The following is a 17,693-nucleotide window of genomic DNA, read 5'->3' on the forward strand; positions in this document are numbered from 1 at the left end:
TGTCCACTGGAAGCATCTAATAAAACTGCCTGACATAAATAGAAGGGTTAGATTTAAAAAAGTGGATTTAAGCAGTGAGTCATATATTGTAAGAGCCCCACACATGAAAACACTCTGCTTGCTACGGTCTCAGAGTGCTTCAGAGCTGTAGAGAGTATGATGCATCTCTTGACAACAGCTTCCTGCGTCTGTATTCTGTAATGACGCAAATGCTTTGCATTGATATACTAGCTAGAATACAAGAAAATCTTTTGAACAGACACCCTGAGCACCGATTCCACACAAAGCAACTTCAATGATGCCTCACATCGACCCCTGATGTTCTCAGATTTTCAGCGTTCCCATCTTGAGTGTCTGAGTGGCTTAACAACCTGCAACAGAGCGCTATTACTAATGAATGAGAATATCTGAGGGGATTTTTTTCAGTGCAGTGATCAAAGCTGCCGAAGAGTTGAGGCAACACACTGCAGTATGAAAGTAGTACACGTGTAAGACTCAAATCTGAGTTTGGTTTTGTGTCTATTCAATGGCTTTCCTTTTGCTGTATGCTAACTTATAAGAGTTTTCCTCTGTCTCCCCCATGCCCTCACTCTCTAAATGAGTCTATATAAACACTAATCCTCAGTAACTTTACTGTCATTTAAAGTAAGGGTTTTAGCCACACTGGCCAGTAATGTTGAAGAGCTTCAAGCTGTATTAATAGTTAGAATAACACTGTGTCCTATGAGCTCTGTGAGGGATGTCAGAGACATGCTAATCCCTCCATGAAGTGCAGTGACAGGACTGAATCTGCCCTCTGCTGCATCAATGTGTCCCTAAGGGGCCCAGCTGAAAACTATAAAACTTTCCAGGAAGATGGAATAATGGAGTTAACCAGGATGTCAGAGCAAAAGACCTCACACAGTATGCAGATCTGTAAAGTCGCAGGGTTGGGTAGTTTTGTTCTTGAGAACAAATGAGAAAAGGGCACATCCCTCAGATGGTTTGGTGGTGCAGGCCAAGATTATTACAAGGTAGAGTATGTTCCATAATAAATCACTTCTACTGAGTGCACACAATCCCACAAATAACATTTATTTTATGGCCTGTAGATGCAAACAGGGTGTTTGGTTGCTTGGGGGCTGACTCTCCACAAAACAGATATAACTTATAGCAATCTACTAAACTGCCAGCCAGGGAAGAGAAAAAGTCTATCCAGGACTTAGTAAACAATATAAAGAATCTGAAATTATATCATTTATAAAGCATACCTTGATTAGCAGCGGAAAGGTGCATTTCCTCTCCTTTAGTGGCTTATCCAGCTTGTTTTTGGGGCCATTTCTGTACAAACAAAAAGCCAAAGTAGAACAAAAATATGCAGAAAATATACATGAAAACTATTCTGCAATGGTCGCATCTGAAGATTAATCAGGAATAAAAACATAAAACTCATGCACAAAAGAGCTAATTCTGTCTTTGTTTTTCATGAAGAAGCACACACACACACACACAGACACACACACACACACACCCACACACACAAAGTGTTTGAATGGCATAAGTTTGTGAGCTGTTATAGACAGCCACAGCTGTAAGAGAAAGACTCATCTTCAGGGTCTGTTTATAAGCTATACTGACACCTTCTGGGCGCGTGTTTGTTTGACATTAAACATGATTTTCAGTCTGTTTTACTAAAGTATGAAGTCCAGTAATTTCGGTTTAAACTACCTCAGTAAACATGCAGGTAATAACTGAGTTATTGCATTTCATTATTTTAGGCTTGGTTACTTATTAGCTTAACTGATGTTACCAATAAATCCACTAACCTTTTCTCTGATGACTTCCCCGGCGCACTCATGGTCATTTCTACCATGAGAATTTATTTTCCAGGTATAACAATCAACAAAGTGGCAATGATGAAACGGTCGCGCGCAACATGCTCAAAAGTTAAACGGGAAACAACAGCAGGGCTGAACAGTCTTTGCGTCACCACTGCCAGCTCATCCAAAACACAAAGGCTGTTATAGTCGCCACAGAAGTACCCGCTCATGACATTCTGCCTTTTTTTTCTGACGCAGCTTTTAGGCAGGTGCTTTCTGCGCGTGCATGTGCGCGTATGCGAGAGAGCACGAGACAAAGCGGGAGAAAGGCACCCACCGAGCTATACATTTTCCACATGCTGTTGCTCCCAGTAATACTACCTAGCCCAGAGAAGAAATGATTAGAATAATAACTCAACACGAAAAGCAACAAGTTTCATCTTCCATTCAACATCCATCAACCTTCATCCAAAGGAAGCCCGGTCCCTTCACCTGCAAATGAAAAATATTGACAAAGTATAACATAATGTCAGTTTTATAGTCTTAACTATGAAATAAAAGTCAAAATTATTAAATAAAATGCATTATTATTATTGTTAGATAAGTCATAAAAAGTCATAATCATGAGATTAAAAGTCATAATTATAAGATAAACAGTCATTAGGAGATTAAAAAACGTAATAATCATTGTATAAAAAGTCAAAATTATGAGATAAAAACATAATTATTAGATTAAAACCAATAAAAACGATGATAAAAGTTGTAATCATGAGATAAAAAGTCATAATTATAAGATAAACAGTCATTAGGAGATTAAAAAAAGTAATAATCATTGTATAAAAAGTCAAAATTATGAGATAAAAACATAATTATTAGATTAAAACCAATAAAAACGATGATAAAAGTTGTAATCATGAGATAAAAAGTCATAATTATAAGATAAACAGTCATTAGGAGATTAAAAAAAGTAATAATCATTGTATAAAAAGTCAAAATTATGAGATAAAAACATAATTATTAGATTAAAACCAATAAAAACGCTGATAAAAGTCGTAATCATGAGATAAAAATTCAAAGATTAATTTTAATGAGTCATTGTGCAGAACTTCACATACTGTTGGATCCCTTTGAGTCAGGTGAGTTGGAGCAGGGAAACATTGAAAACCTGCAGGACTGCACCCTACATAGGACTGATTTAAGTAGCCCTGATCTAGTGCTAGTGTTGATGTAAAATGATATCAACACCACATTGGATGCTGCCTTCACTTGCTTTTGGGCATCTGAAGTTTACTCAGGTAAAAGTCAGTTTACAGAAGATATTTATTAGAATTTAATTGTCTATTCTTTTGGTGGCACCTGTGAGGCCACGTGGGCCTGTCTGATTTTCGTTGATTTTTGTTCATCAACAAATGTATCAAAACCATATGACCCACTACAAGGACTGCTGCAAACACATTAACTGCTGCAAACACACCTACTATGCCAGTTTAATAAGTTCCAATCGAAGGCAACACCAAGGCCCTATTCTCTGTTTTGAAAACTATCACCCAACCACCTGACTCCCTTCCTCCACACATAGCCTCCTCTGCATTCTGTAACAGCTTGATTTCATTCTTCACCTCCAAAATTCAGAATATTCATCAACAGCTCGTTCCAAAGATCTCCTACAATCCACCACCAATATTTCCCTCTCTGCCTCCTTTCCTCTTCCTTTCTGCTTTCACTCTTCCCCCCGTCTCTGCCATTGCCGAATGAATAAGAAAATCCAAATCATCCACATGTTGATTAGACCCCCCTCCCAACCATCCTTGTCAAAGCATCTGCGTCCTCACTGGCACCTCTAATTACCCACATCATTCACTCCTCCCTCACCTCTGGACTGGTTCCCTCACTGTTAAAAACAGCTGCCATCACCCCTACACTTAAGAAACCTGGCTTGGATCCCAACAATCTCAACAACCTTCGTCCCATTTCCAATCTCCCATTTATTTAAAATCCGGTTTCCGCCCACTCCACAGCACCGAATACACATTACTTAAAATCACTAATGACCTCCTCCTGGCAGCTGATTCTGGTCTCTTATCTATTCTCATCCTCCTTGATCTGAGTGCGGCCTTCAACACCATTTCCCACTCCATCCTCCTGGCTAGACTCTCCTCCATCCGCATCACCCACACCCCCCTCAACTGGTTCAAATCCTACCTCTCTGGCCGCACTCAGTTCGTCCAGTTAAAAACATTTACTTCCCAGTCAGTCCCAGTCACCACTGGTGTGCCCCAGGGCTCTGTCCTTGGGCCCCTGCTGTTCATCATCTACCTCCTCCCCCTCGGTTATATTTTTAGAAAACACCGCATACATTTTCATTGCTATGCAGATGACACCCAGCTCTACCTCTCCACCAAGCCTAACTCTGCTCCCCCACCATCTTCCCTCACAGAGTGTCTTCAAGAGATTAAGTCCTGGTTCACCTCAAACTTTCTTTAATTAAACAGCAGCAAAACAGAAATGTTATTAGTAGGCACCAAATCCACTCTCTCCAAATCTGACAGTTTCTCCATTCCCATTGATGATTCTTCCATTTCCCCTTCCCCTCAGGTAAAGAGTCTGGGTGTCATCCTCGACAGCACTCTGTCTTTTACATCACATATCGATAACATAACCAGGTCAGCATATTTTCACCTTCGCAATATCAACCACCTTCGGCCCTCCCCCCCCACACCGCCGCCATACTCGTTCACAGTCTTGTCACCTCCCATCTTGACTACTGTAACTCCCTTCTGTTCGGTCTTCCCCAAAAACACTTCATAAACTTCAACTGGTTCAGAATGCAGCAGCCCGGGTCATTACAAGAACTGCCTCCACCCATCACATCACCCCTGTCCTGCAGCAGCTCCGCTGGCTCCCCGTCACCTACCGCATCCACTACAAAATCCTGCTGTTCACCTACAAGGCCATCCATCACCTCACTCCTCCCTACCTTTCTGATCTCCTTCATGTCTCCATACCAGTCCGTTTCCTCAGATCCTCCTTCTCCATCCACCTCATCGTGCCCCCGCCCGCCTTGTTACCATGGGGAGCAGAGCTTTCAGCTGCTCTGCTCCTCATCTCTGGAACTCCCTCCCCCCAGACCTCCGTAACTCTGATTCTATACAACTGTTCAAACCCAAACTCAAAACACATCTGTTCAAACTGGCATACTCACTGTAATATTTCACACTGCTTTTATTATTGTTTTATGCATCCTTTAATTTATGAGTGTATTTATTGATTTGTTTTATCCTGTAAGGTGACCTTGAGAGTCAAGAAATGTGCCCACAAATAAAATGTATTATTATTATTATTGTTTTAGGAGTGGCCCGTGCCCTTCCAGGCCACCCCTCTGTCCCTGCCCTAAAGAACCATTTGGTGCAGAAACAACCTTTTACACACATTTTTCAGTATTTCTAAACATTGACTGAATACTTAATTAAATTAACCGTATCCTGCTCTGTGTAATAAGTTACTGTTTTACCTAAACAGTGACTAAATCCACATCATAAACAATTACAACATTGCATCAGGTTTGTAAGCTCCAAGCTGTTGTTTTATCACATTAAACTTTGTCAACATTTAAAATGCTTTAAACCAAGAAAAAGTAGGAGACAAAAGATGATTTTGTCATGAGGTTTATTTAAGATACACAAGGCAGTAATGGAGCACCAGTCAGAGAAACGTTTCTTACAAAGGTCATGTGATTGGTTTACACCTTCAGCTTATAATAAACCAGCTTATTTTTCTGTAGATATTCGTATTTACTGCTTTATCAAAATACGGCCTTAATCCCAGATATGGCTTAAAATTTTAAAGGGATAATCCAACCTGAATATTTTTAGTACCATACTTGACTTGTGTAGTTTTGTGTAATGATGTGTTTTACACCTAAATTTTAAATAACTTTTTATTCAACATTTTTTTTCCTTCACAGGAAAAATACCCCAGTAAACCTCTTTATGCATCTAGTTTATTACATTTGACATGTTACAACATCTTAGGGCTGGAAAAGAAACATAGAAGTTCTAAATCCTTCAATGACAATCCACACACTCATGAAATATTACTTCAGCCAAATATTGTTCTTAATCTAAATATCCAATCACATGTGGATTAGATTTAGAGATCAAACCACAGCAGCTGGATTTTTCTGCTTTGTTGAAGAATTTTGAGCAGAATTCCTCTGAGAATATGTAAGAAGGCCACATGGTCTCGATTTTCTCTGCTGACCAGGCACAAGAAAAGAGAAGGATGAGTTATAGAGAGGAGGGCTGTGGGAAAAATGGTGCTGGCTTGTTTTCTATTAGATTGACTGCTTTGGCCCACAGCTTGCTCTCTCTTCCTCTGCTTTCTCACCAACACCTTCACCCTTGCTGTCATAGACATCGCACGCCAAAGAAAAAAATAACTTTTTTTCATTGGCTGCATGAGGTACATCAGACATGTCTCCCAAAGGACAAGTTACTACGATGAAGCTGCAAGACAGGAGGAGGTGGCAGCTGTGGGTCGGTGTAGGAAAGAAGGTCAGATGTGATCCTGGTTCAGGTGTGAGCAGATCAAACAGGATGTCCAAGGTTGTTTCAAGGTCCAAGTTGAATCTGAGGTTTGGTAGATCTAAGAAAGGATTAGAAAAAGACTTTCTTTTTAAAGGAAGACAGATGAGGATGATTTTTAATGGGGTGATGGTTTAAATAGATGAAAACATACTTCATCCCAGGTGCTTGTGATGATGTTTTTCATAGCCTACAGCATTGTTAGAGGTGGATCCTGAAGAAAGAGAAAAAGCTGTGAAGTCAAGCTGAACAGTTTATTTCCTATAGGTCTGTAAACCATCCTTTCTCACTATTTACCCAAGTAGTCCTTGTAGTCCTTAAAGTATTTGTGCCTCAAGCCACGTCCATCTATAAAGAAAATGATAATAAAATCAAGACAAACTTTATATAAAGTTTTATTACATACATTGTTTTTCAAATTCTCTTTCTATTGTAAATAAATAATTATACAAAGTAAATCATTTAGTTTTCTTCATTAAATCATTAGTTTGGCATTTCTGCCAACAGCTTCAACCACACCTCATCAGTTCATCGTGTAGCATTCTAGTGATTTGCCAGGTCAATCCAGTTTGTGTATTTTTAGATGTGTTTAAAATAACAAACCTGGCGCCTAATAGCGAGTAATCTGCCAAGACAGCTGCCCAGCATCCTGCCCCCCACACTGGGGCTTTATAAGAGGACAATCTTTTAAAGTGCATTTATAAGATCAGATACACCGGAGGTTTGTTGTAAAAACGAAAATAAAACAGATGAAGATGCAATTAAAGCCTGGATTAAAAGTCAACACTGGAGCCATACCGTTACCGCGTTGCTTGATGCACTGTCCCCGGTTTGGGATGCCAGCTGCAGGATTTCCTGGGTTGATGATGTGGCATTCATAGCCTGTGGGACAATGGAGAGGCTCGTCTCCATCCTCAGTTGTACTGCATGCCTCAGCTGTTGGATAAACATAATAAAAGCTTTAAGAATGAGGAAAAAGAAAACAGTTTACAAGCATAACCTGTGAACTAAAGCTAATCTACCTTGTTTTGTTGGAAGGTCCTTAAAGCATCAAAATTAATTGAGGATCATCCAAATTTTTGGTATTTTTCACCAATAAACACCAAAAATGTCCCAAAATGCACCAATACAACAAAGAGTTGGGTCGAACTGTGATGATATGAGGTGCTCATTACAACCTACAACTTTTCTTTTCACTTGGTAAAGTTTGGTTTGTGAGGTTGTTGAAGGCTAAGATGCAGCTAGAATCTCAATCATGCAAACTAATCACCTGCAGTAACAAGTGTTTGCTCCTGCTGAACTTATTGATTAGTCAGGTGTGTGCGCTCACCTTGCAGAACCTCCTCAGGGCCGTCTAGCAGCCAGCCGTTACCCCCCAGCCACCGAGGCTTGGGCTGCACCAGCCAGTCCAGCACTGCTCAGAATACACAAACACAGAAACTTGCTGCAGTGCTTTACTGAAAGTAATCTAAACAGGAAATCACACCTGGCAGATTATAAGATTTAGATTAATATAATTATATGAACTACTGTAATTTTGTTATTAAATTCTTATAACCACAGTGAAAAGATTCTGAGGTCTCAGCAGACCTGGTGGGGGCTGAACTGACTCCAGGCAGGCGTAGATGCAGCCGTTATAGCAGCATCGCTTATGCCGCTCACACTCTGAGTCTGAGCGGCAGCCTGGCACCTCACATGCCCGCTCCGGCAGCATCTGGGGTGGCGGTGGACACCGGTCATTCTTTTGGTGCTGTGTGGACTGGGGATGGTTGGGGTACTCGTAGTCCTGAAAGTCACAGAAAATCCAGTTAATGGCCATCCTGTGGACGGGGCTTGTTTCTATCCTGGGTGATGACCCCCTTTTTACACCAGTATTTTCACTTTCTTCACTGGATGTTCACTGCATTGTGCTTAATTTATTTCTTCACCACCAGAGGGCAGCAACAGACCTGGCCCAGACTTTCCATTACAGTAGAGCTGGAACACAGAAGGTATGCTTGGGTATGCATACCATGCTGCTAATGTCTTGACCTGGATAGGAAATGTGATTGATTGTGGGAACAAGCATTTCCCTGGTGAGTCTGAAGGGAGAAAGTAGGCCACATAACACTGACCAAGCAAAGACTTTCCCTTCAGCTGCTTTGGCAACATTAACGCAGGCCAAAATATACAAAGACACATCATTGCTAATTCTTTCAGACACAGCCATAGTATTTGTTTTAAATATTGTTCGTTTAAAAGCTGCAGCTCCATTGATTTCTACTCACTGGTTTGAGTGTGCTCAGGGCAGAATATGTGGGGGAAACTTGTTTTATCACATTTGGTGCCGCAGTGTAAGTGGACGTTCATTGTTCTGAGTTGTGCACACACAGGAATTATTACAACAAAACCCCAAGAAGCACAGCTGCCCTTGACTACACATTTGCTTTTATAGTTTCACAAACAATGCATTAGCCACAGTGCTATCAAATTTCCGCTCGTACCAATGCCTTCTTTGTTTTACCACAAATAAATGAGTTATAGGCTGTGGCTTATATGACAGGATTTTTAACTACCTATAAAGGACATCATACAAGCATTGTGGTAACTGATCAGAGTGCATGATGCTGACAGGCTGACAAGCAAAATCATAAAAGAAATTCTTTAGTTTTAAATTTGCATCTTTAACGTCCCATGAACAACTAAGAAAAATGGTCTTTTATTCATGCAGTATTTGTAGTTATGTTTATGGGTTGATGTGTTGCATAGGCTCATTAAAACTGGACTGTTTATTTGGCAGGCTTACAGACTGCTCCTCCAATACAAGTGGAAAAACAAAAGCAAAATGCATAGAGCTGATGGTGGTGTTGTAAACTCTGTGTTCACTTTCCACACACATTAATTTGACCTGGCAGCTGTGAGCTTAGTGGGTGGATGGTTATTAGAGGTTGTGGTTGGAGTGAATTTTCACCATGGAATGATGGAGGGAGCAAAGTGTGGCTTGGTTGCAGCTCGTAAAAGTTAATTTGAGAGCCCACATGTTGCTGTAAGTAGTTAAAGTCGAGTGATGAAAATTTGGGGTCAGTGTTTGATAAACAGACTGCATTAACCTAGGGCATTTCTGTTCTTACAGGCTAAGTAAATTACTTCACAATACAAGCCACATTCATCCATTTACACACACATTCAAACACTACTTTTAGATTTGCAGTATCAGGTCCAAGAACACTGTAAAATGCTGATTAATTCTACTTGTGTACGTAGTTACAAACACTCCAATTTGCATCGAGTTATTTGAATTTTAATGGTTGATACCAACAGAGACAACTGAACTATTAATTTAACAGGCAATAAACTCTCCTGAAGAATATATAACCTGCAAGTGTAAAATGGAATAAAAAGAAGGAGTAAAAATAACATTTTTGATTCCTATTCCTCACCAAGTGAGATAATATGTAGACCCAAGCAGGAGCCTTCTAAACTTAGTACAAATATGCTGGGTTTACATATAACCAATGCAACCTGCAGAATAGTGTCCATGAAGGTGGTGGTCATTTTGTGACTGGACACAAATGATTGAAAGTAGTGTGTGAGGCATTGAACATTCCTCCTTAACGTCTCTGCATGTTGCAGCATTTTCCTGCCACTTGGGGGCATTATCAGAAACATGCTGCTGTTGGTGGTGTTTTAGCTTTGCTTTGTCAGCTTTATACAGAATACAGAGTGAACTAAGATCTGCTTTGTGGTGCCGTGAAACTAAATATTAAATAACAAAGACTGTCCTGTGTATGTGCTGTCAGAACTTTTCAAACGTACCTCTTTACTATTTATTGCTTTTGGTGCTTTGTTTAGTTTGGCCTCTTGTTGGGCTCACTGGCTGACAAAAAAATAATAATAAAACTTGTAGCATATTTTTCATTCATTTTAATGATGCTAATTAGACAAAAAATTGCACAGCCTTACACAGACTGTGAGGAACCCTTCAGCATTCAGTCAGCTGGTTCAGTTAAATTTATGAATGAGCATTACAGTCCGCTCTGATTGGATAATTAGGGCGAGACACTGTCTTCGCCCCTTGTCTTATATCCGATCTATTCTTAATGTCTCCTTTGAGTCTCTCCTACAAAGGATCAAGCATGCCCTTCCTGTTTATGTAAAGGCATGTGTTTGGGTAAAGTGTGAGCTTAAAACATTTGTACACAATCTAAATATGCAATATTGCACAACATGTAAAACTGTTCATTGAAACTAGAGACCTGCTTCTTACTCTTCACTGTACTTTCCAACATCTTTTACTGTAAGTGTTTCACTGTCAGAACTCTTGCCTTTCCCTCCACTTTCATGCTGCTGCATGCCAGACAGCCCTCTGTCCTCTAATCCTGAGCTCTATCACACAATCCTGCTCACATCTCTCTGTTGTTCCATGTTGTTTATTTACAGTCCTGTCTGGTGTGCTGCCCTCCCGTAGAGGCCCTGCCAGCAGGCCTGGGTATGATGTCCATAGCTGTCTATGGGCACATTTTCTCTCTGTGTAACTTTTTCTCTTCTTTTCTATTTTTATTCCACTGTTATTGGTGTTGAAAAGTGGCAGCATGATAGTTGTAAAGCTTGATCACAGCTTTTTGGTTTCACTTGTTTTGAGGTTCTTGTCCTTTGGTGTGAGGGGCGTTTGTGTGGAGATGCCACTAGAGACCCTTTCCGGCTCCACAACTAAGCTGAGATTAGACTGATTATGGTTCTATGCAGAGATCTCAGACAGATGTGAAGAATTCCAGCTTCCTTTGTGCATAGAGGTATGCACACACACACACACACACACACACAGAAAACCGGAGTGGAAACAGACAGATTACAGTGTCAAAAATGTGCTCTAATATTATTTAACCAGAAATAAAAATAGTTATTTTACAAAAGTTTTTTTTTCTAACCTTCACACACATCTGGTTAGCTTTTTGAGTTTTCAGAACTGATTTTCTGTCCTTAAACTATCACTAAGTTTGACAGAAAGTTGGGCAAATATACAAAGGAAGCTAAGTAGAAAGGTACACAGACAGACTATAAATCAGTCAGGGGTGAGACTTTTAATGAATAGGCGGGAAAATGCTCCACAGCTGGAAAAAACCTCAAAATGTGGACACACTGGCACAGCAGTGATGTCCCTGAAATGCAGACAGATTGAACCCATATGAGGTGGAATTCACACAACATGATACAACAACTGTGATTGTAGTTATTTAGTTTTAGGAAGACCGTTTGGAAGATCCCTTGCTACCTGTTACCGTCACAGAGCAGCAGGGTTGGCCATGAAAGATGGAAGCAATTAAACAGCCGCAGACATGAAAGCGAGCTGATGATTTTAGTGTATGTATGTTAGCCTACGATGCTGAGCAGAGATTGGCTCCACTGTTTAGTGAGGTGCTGTTGACTGACACACATTCTCTGATTGGGATTAATTCCAGCTCACAAGCTGCTTGTTTACTGAATGACTGACTGATCCCACTCCTGTTTGACAGTCCAACAAATTGTTAAAACATCCCCAAATTATAAGTTAAGTGTGCCTTTTGGTAGGAAGTTTTAAAGAGGGATTTCTGGTTACACAAAGCAGTGTTGTCAAACGCCTCATGTAATGAAATATTCCATGTTTGAAGTTTAATCCTGGAAAGGATGAGCTGTTGAGCCATGAACTTGCTATTGCAAGTCAGTCACAATAACTGGCAGATTAACTTCTCTTAGCATTTTTCATCACTGTACTCTGCAAAGAAAACCTTGAAGTTTCAGCATGTCTGCGGAGTTGTCTAGATAAGGGCAGACACATTTAAAAGTGATTTCAACCATCTCTACTCTACATTTTATCACCTTCCACCATCTTTGAACCTAACAGATCAAAGGTGTACCACAAGCAGTCTTCAGTCGTGTGTTTGTCGACACACCTTCGAGCTTTCCGTGACTCAAACATTTTTGCTGATTTGTCCAAATTCGTGTCGTGAAGCTTGTTAGGAGCATGCTGCGCCCCTGAGAAATGCCCTGACTGTGACCCTCCGAATCTTTTTAGAGAGCAGGTGCTTCCTGAAGTAATATTCATTCCCCAGCAGCTTTACATTTTCCACAGGAGTGTATTAGTTTCGTTAGCAGCCCCAGGCCAAGTCACAGGAAGCACAACTGTTTCTGTGCATCTGCAGGACCTCTTTCTTGGTGTCAGAATGGTCCACATCACATCCCATAAATGAAGATTTATGATGCCAGGATCAGACCCTGCACGCTAACATGCCCAGGCAAACATCTGATCCAGACTCTGTCATGACTGGATCAGACTAAACAATAATTCTGTGTGTGTGTTGGGTGTGTACGATGAGTGTGTGCTACTTGAATTTGAGGTGTGACAATCTTGAGTTTTATTTTTACATTTACAAAATTTTGGACTGAAGTGTCGTAGTTGAGTTTTAGTTGTTCGTTTTCATAATTTCAACTTTAATCACACATCCTCTCTTTTCACCTGGATCATGTGGTGCTTTCATTCCTTTAGTGTTTCTATGTTGTTGTAATTATCTTGTGATGAGTATTATCACCACTGATCCAGTACAAATACTTCTTGACTGTAATTTTCCCTCTAATGCATTTACCACTACGCTGTGTATTTTTTATTAGAATGTCTTGGTTTTTGGGCTGTTGGTTTAGTTCTTGTTGGATTTTTGTTAAAGACTGTTCTGTAGTTTCTGGGTTATCTTGTTTCTTGTTTTATTTTGTAGCGTTCATCCCATCATGTATCCCACTATATTTACTTGCTGTTTTTAACACATCTGGGGTTTCATCTGTTGATCGCTTCACACACTCCTCATTTTGGCATTTGCATATGAAACTCTTGCTTTCTTTTGTTCTCTGTCAGATTGTTGTTGTTCCCTCATCTTCCATGTCCTTTGCTCCTTGCTTTAGTTACACTAGTCTGTTTCTGAGTCCTGCTTCTTGTTGGTTTTTGGTTATGTATGTTGTCGTCCTGCCTAAGCAGTGCTCTTTGCTCATCCAATCCTACAGCAAAGGGAGCACTAGGAAGGGGTTACTGATCTGTAGAAGGGATAAGCTATAAATGGGTGGGATGTCCTGATCCAGTCAAACACAGTTAGATGAGGATTATTATGACCAACCCTGCTCTGATAATGAGATAAGTACAGAAAAAATTAATTTGATCCAATTGTATCCATTGAAACGTAAATTTAAGGAAAAATTCATGAAAATATATAAAAAACAAAATCTAATAATCCACATCAATAATCATGTCTCGATCATCTTGGTATAAATTAACACTTTTAATTAACAAGGCTGGCTAAATTACCAGCTGAGTAAAGCAGCCAACTACTGTGATCCTCAGGGGCCCCAAAGCCCCAAGTTCACTGCATATTAATGGGTTTTGTGAATCTAATGAGCCTTTGTTAGGGAATCTGAGGACATGTTGCATTGGACATAATGGTGACAAAAATAGCAGTAGAAACTGCTCTTGTTTGGCTCAAATCTTCTCTGAAACTGAGAGGAAGCAGAAGATGGGACGTTTCTGGATCATTCTTTCTGAGAATGTGTTGTTGCCTAAATAAATAGATATTTTTGGGACAAATTCTAGCTTTAGCTGTATGTTTTCAGTCAGCCCATAGTATTTATTTCAAACATCTATAGTTTGTTTTTTATAAAAAGCTTAACATGCATCTCTGAAACCAAGAAAAAAAGTACATTTGGTGTGAAATTACTTTTTAGATTTAGTTATTGAAAATCTGTTTACAGGTTTGCTGGCTCTCTCCATATTGAGTTTTCCCAACATCTTTTATTTAGTTTAAATTTTTAAGTTAGCATAAAAAAAATCTCAACAGTCTCCAAGCAAACATTTGTGAAAGTCGCATTTTCTTTATGTGTGTGGAACTACTGTGAACTTACTGTGGTTCAGAGTTAGATGAATCTTGTGGAAACTTCAGCTGGTTGAACTGGGGAACAGGGTAACAAATATACCAAATAAGATCTGAGCCTGTTGGTGGTCCTTGGTTTGTTGGATTCATCGGTTTGCCTTTTAAAACACCATTATGTGACTATAATTTGTCTTTCTGCAAAGCCGTCCTGCACAGTTATGGATGAAATTGAGGGTGTGTATGTGTGGGAAGAAAGAAAAAGATGCAAAGATGAAAAAGCTTCAGGAAAAAGGCAAACTCCGTCTCCACAGCCATCTCAGCATGTTCCAATTACAGCTGCTTTGATGCAGAGGCCAGCGAGACGGTGCTTTTGGCCCATTCTGAGAGCAGGAGGAGACAAGAGAGACATTTGAAAGGAGGAAAACGGAGGGTGGTAAACTGAGAGAGGTACATGGATGAGAAGAGAGAGCAGAGCAGAGCAGAGCAGGGTGAGTGTGGAGGGGAAACTAATTCATCTGGGAGAGGAGTAGCAGGGTGAGAGAGAGAAAGGGCCAGTGAGGTTATAAACAAGTCAGAAAGTGAGAACATTGAGGCATGAAAGGTTGTAGAGAAGAGAAGAAAGAGAAATAGAGAGAAGGCACCACGCTACAGTGAGTCCTTGTTAGAGATGATCAATCAGCTACACTGAGCTGAGTTAACAAGCAGGGGCCCGGTCTGCAAGTTCAGTTCCTGCCCTAATAATCCACCCTAACACACACACACACACACACACACACACACACACACACACACACACACACACACACACACACACACACACACACACACACACACATACACATACACACACACACACACACACACACACACACACACACACACACACACACACACACACACACCCATTCACACCAGCAATGCCGAACATCCTGCATGCCCTTCAATTACTCATATGGAAACTTGAAAATTAGTGACTTATTCCAACCTGCTGCACACTCCACAGTGATCCTCATAAGAACTCAAAAACATGTTCGTACATTTTTTATGCTTCAAAATCAAAGCACTTCTGTTCTGAAAATGTGTCTTTTTCAGGGGTGAAAGAATTTGAGCTTGCCTTGTAATTGGATTACAGCCAAAACGTACAGTAAAATGCTGGTGTTCAGCATGTCCTGTTTCTGTGCAGAAACTCCAGAGTCCAGAGTGCTTCAACATCTTTAAAATAAAGTTGTGGACATTTGTAATGTTCTGTTTATGTACTTTTGAGAGGTCTAACATACATAAATCCATTTTATTTCAAGGAAATGTTACTTAAATTTGATTGGAAAACTAACTAGTTCTGCCAGATCTCACATCTAAATAGATTGAAGCAACATAAGGCCATGAATTTATACCCTAACTGTCATTTTAATGCAAAAATTGGCATGCTTTTTACAAAACATGATTTGAAACCATATTAATTAATACATGAAGCTGTCACTTATTGTAAAGTTGGTTAAACATGATTTTCCTGCGAATGAAATAAGTAGAACATCGGGTTAAAATGATAAGGCTGGAAAGTACCAGCCTTCTTTTGGTTATTTTAGCTTTAAAGAAGAAGAGAGATCAAAATTGTGTTTTTTTATTGATTAAATCGCTGATGCTGACTTAGAAAACCTCAGGGATGATACTCCATAACTGTACCTTATTGGTTTAACTCTTTAGTATGGTTGTAAAATAAGAAAAAAGGATAAAAAACACATTGTAATTGGTTGATTATTAAGCTTTAATGGTGCATAATTTTTCCACCTTGGGTCGAGTTTTTTACTCATTACTCGGAAATAAACCAACTGGATGCAGACAGGTCTAACATTCCAAAAATACTAATCTATTCCTGCAGACATGCAGGTCATTTTGATTTTCGCCTCAGCTTTCAAGTAAACTCGACCACCTTTCACCTCAGCCAACTGCCCTGATGTGTGAAGCACCTTTCTGTTACAGAGCCAGCACTGTCCTGTAGCGCTGTGAGCTTTCACCTACTTCCACTGTGGAGAATGCTGAACACACCATGAGATACAGACAGACAAATACAAATATGACTCATTTATGCACAGGTAAAGTCAAAGGGAATTTTTGTGACCTCACCTTATGGTTGAGCCCTCTTTTCCTTATTTTTCTGGCATCACTTCCTGTGGAGACGACTAGCAGGGACAGCAGCAGCACGAAGCAGCCCGGCATGTTGTGTAAAGTCCACCTTAACTCCAGAGTCCTTCTCTGAAATGTCCTTTCTTTTCTCAGAACTCCTTTCTTTTTCCTTTTATTCCAGAGTTTGTCCTTTAGGTGTTTCTAGGTCCTCTGCTGCTTTGCCTTTCCAACTGAGGCAGTGACTCTCCGGTGCTCATGTACAGCCAGAGATTACACAAGCCTTCTCCCTCCAACAGGACCTGCCTTTATATCCGACTGAGAAAAAGTACAGAAAAGAATGACAGAGTAGAGGAAAGTAAGGGGAAAGTACAGACGGGATGAAAAGGGGCAGTGTAGGGGCAGAAACTAAAGAAGAAAATGATTAGAGGAGCAGAAAGGAGGAACAGGGAGAAACAACAACTGTCTGTGCATCAGTTGTTGAGAGCTGAAGCTGTCTGCTGCTGGCGCAGCGTGTGCACATGGCTCTGAGAGAGGAGGGGAGGCGAAAGCAGGGAGGGGAGAGTGTTGAGGGCAGCATGTGAGACCTCCCCCTTGCCCTCTTGTTGCATCTTGAAGCACATCTGGTGATCTTTGTGCACATTTGTCAGGATTGTGTCAATGTGCAGTCGGGAGAAATTAAATTCTTCGGCTTCTCTTTTCCATGTTTTACTTGCCTGCAGTGTTGTTGGAGGGGAAATACATTCCTGAGCTAAGCATGACGTTTGAAAGCCCTGGAGTGCAGGTCTAGACTTCAGACATGCATTTTAACTATTAACAGTTCAACACTGATCAAGCCCTGTATCCTTGGGACTTCATTTCCAGGAATTATGCCAGGAAGGATGAAAACATGAGTATTTGAATCTGTGGGTGTACATTTTTATATGTATTTGTGTTCTATGTTTGGAAGGATGCAATGTGATTTCAGTAGCACTGACCCATGCAAAATGAAGGCATGCAGTGAGTTTCAGAGAAAGGGGCCTCTCTGCCTCTTTCTCCATCTTGTGCTTCACTGGTCTTCTCTTCTCACATATCTCCCAAGATGCTTCCTCTCAAACTAGGACATGTCTCCCCCCCACCTTACCTCAAGACCTTCCTCCCCTTTCCATCCCCTCCCCTTGCTCCGTTCTCAGTGTCTTGCACTGAAAGGGGGAAAGAATGCTAAGCCTGCACAAATCTCAGTCATTATTAGTTTTACAGGAGCAGGGCTCATGTCACTGGGAGGCCCCGGCTTCACTTACACAAAAGACAGAGTAAAGAGAGGGGGAGAGAAAAACTGAGAGCAGAAC

The 17,693-nt window shown here is 40.5% G+C and overlaps 1 protein-coding gene across 2 annotated transcripts; it reads right to left on the minus strand.

Annotated features, from left to right (window-relative positions):
- Positions 1 to 5,782: 5,782 nt before the first annotated feature.
- Positions 5,783 to 16,881, minus strand: wfdc1 (WAP four-disulfide core domain 1). Of its 2 annotated transcripts, none has more exons than XM_041998255.1 (7): positions 16,369 to 16,881; positions 7,973 to 8,168; positions 7,713 to 7,796; positions 7,187 to 7,318; positions 6,680 to 6,730; positions 6,537 to 6,596; positions 5,783 to 6,443 (listed from the first exon to the last, which is right to left on the minus strand). In XM_041998255.1, exons 1-6 carry the CDS (start codon positions 16,459 to 16,461, stop codon positions 6,538 to 6,540), a joined length of 615 nt encoding a protein of 204 aa, XP_041854189.1. In that variant the 5' UTR covers positions 16,462 to 16,881; the 3' UTR covers positions 5,783 to 6,443; position 6,537. The 2 variants fall into 2 exon arrangements, with proteins under 2 accessions (XP_041854189.1, XP_041854188.1); XM_041998254.1 differs by having other exon boundaries at positions 7,181 to 7,318.
- Positions 16,882 to 17,693: the final 812 nt, after the last annotated feature.

Source organism: Melanotaenia boesemani, chromosome 10 (assembly GCF_017639745.1).
Source record: "Melanotaenia boesemani isolate fMelBoe1 chromosome 10, fMelBoe1.pri, whole genome shotgun sequence".
Classification (NCBI taxonomy): domain Eukaryota; kingdom Metazoa; phylum Chordata; class Actinopteri; order Atheriniformes; family Melanotaeniidae; genus Melanotaenia; species Melanotaenia boesemani.

What these genes read in the sequence shown, in the direction of transcription:
- wfdc1 (XM_041998254.1), bottom strand. Translation starts at nt 16,461, where the DNA reads ATGCCGGGCTGCTTCGTGCTGCTGCTGTCCCTGCTAGTCGTCTCCACA. An exon ending in GTCAGTTCAGCCCCCACCAG is followed by an intron (nt 7,797 to 7,972) that starts GTCTGCTGAGAC and finishes TATTCTGAGCAG; the next exon opens with TGCTGGACTGGCTGGTGCAG. An exon ending in CATCAAGCAACGCGGTAACG is followed by an intron (nt 6,731 to 7,180) that starts GTATGGCTCCAG and finishes TTTTCTTTATAG; the next exon opens with ATGGACGTGGCTTGAGGCAC.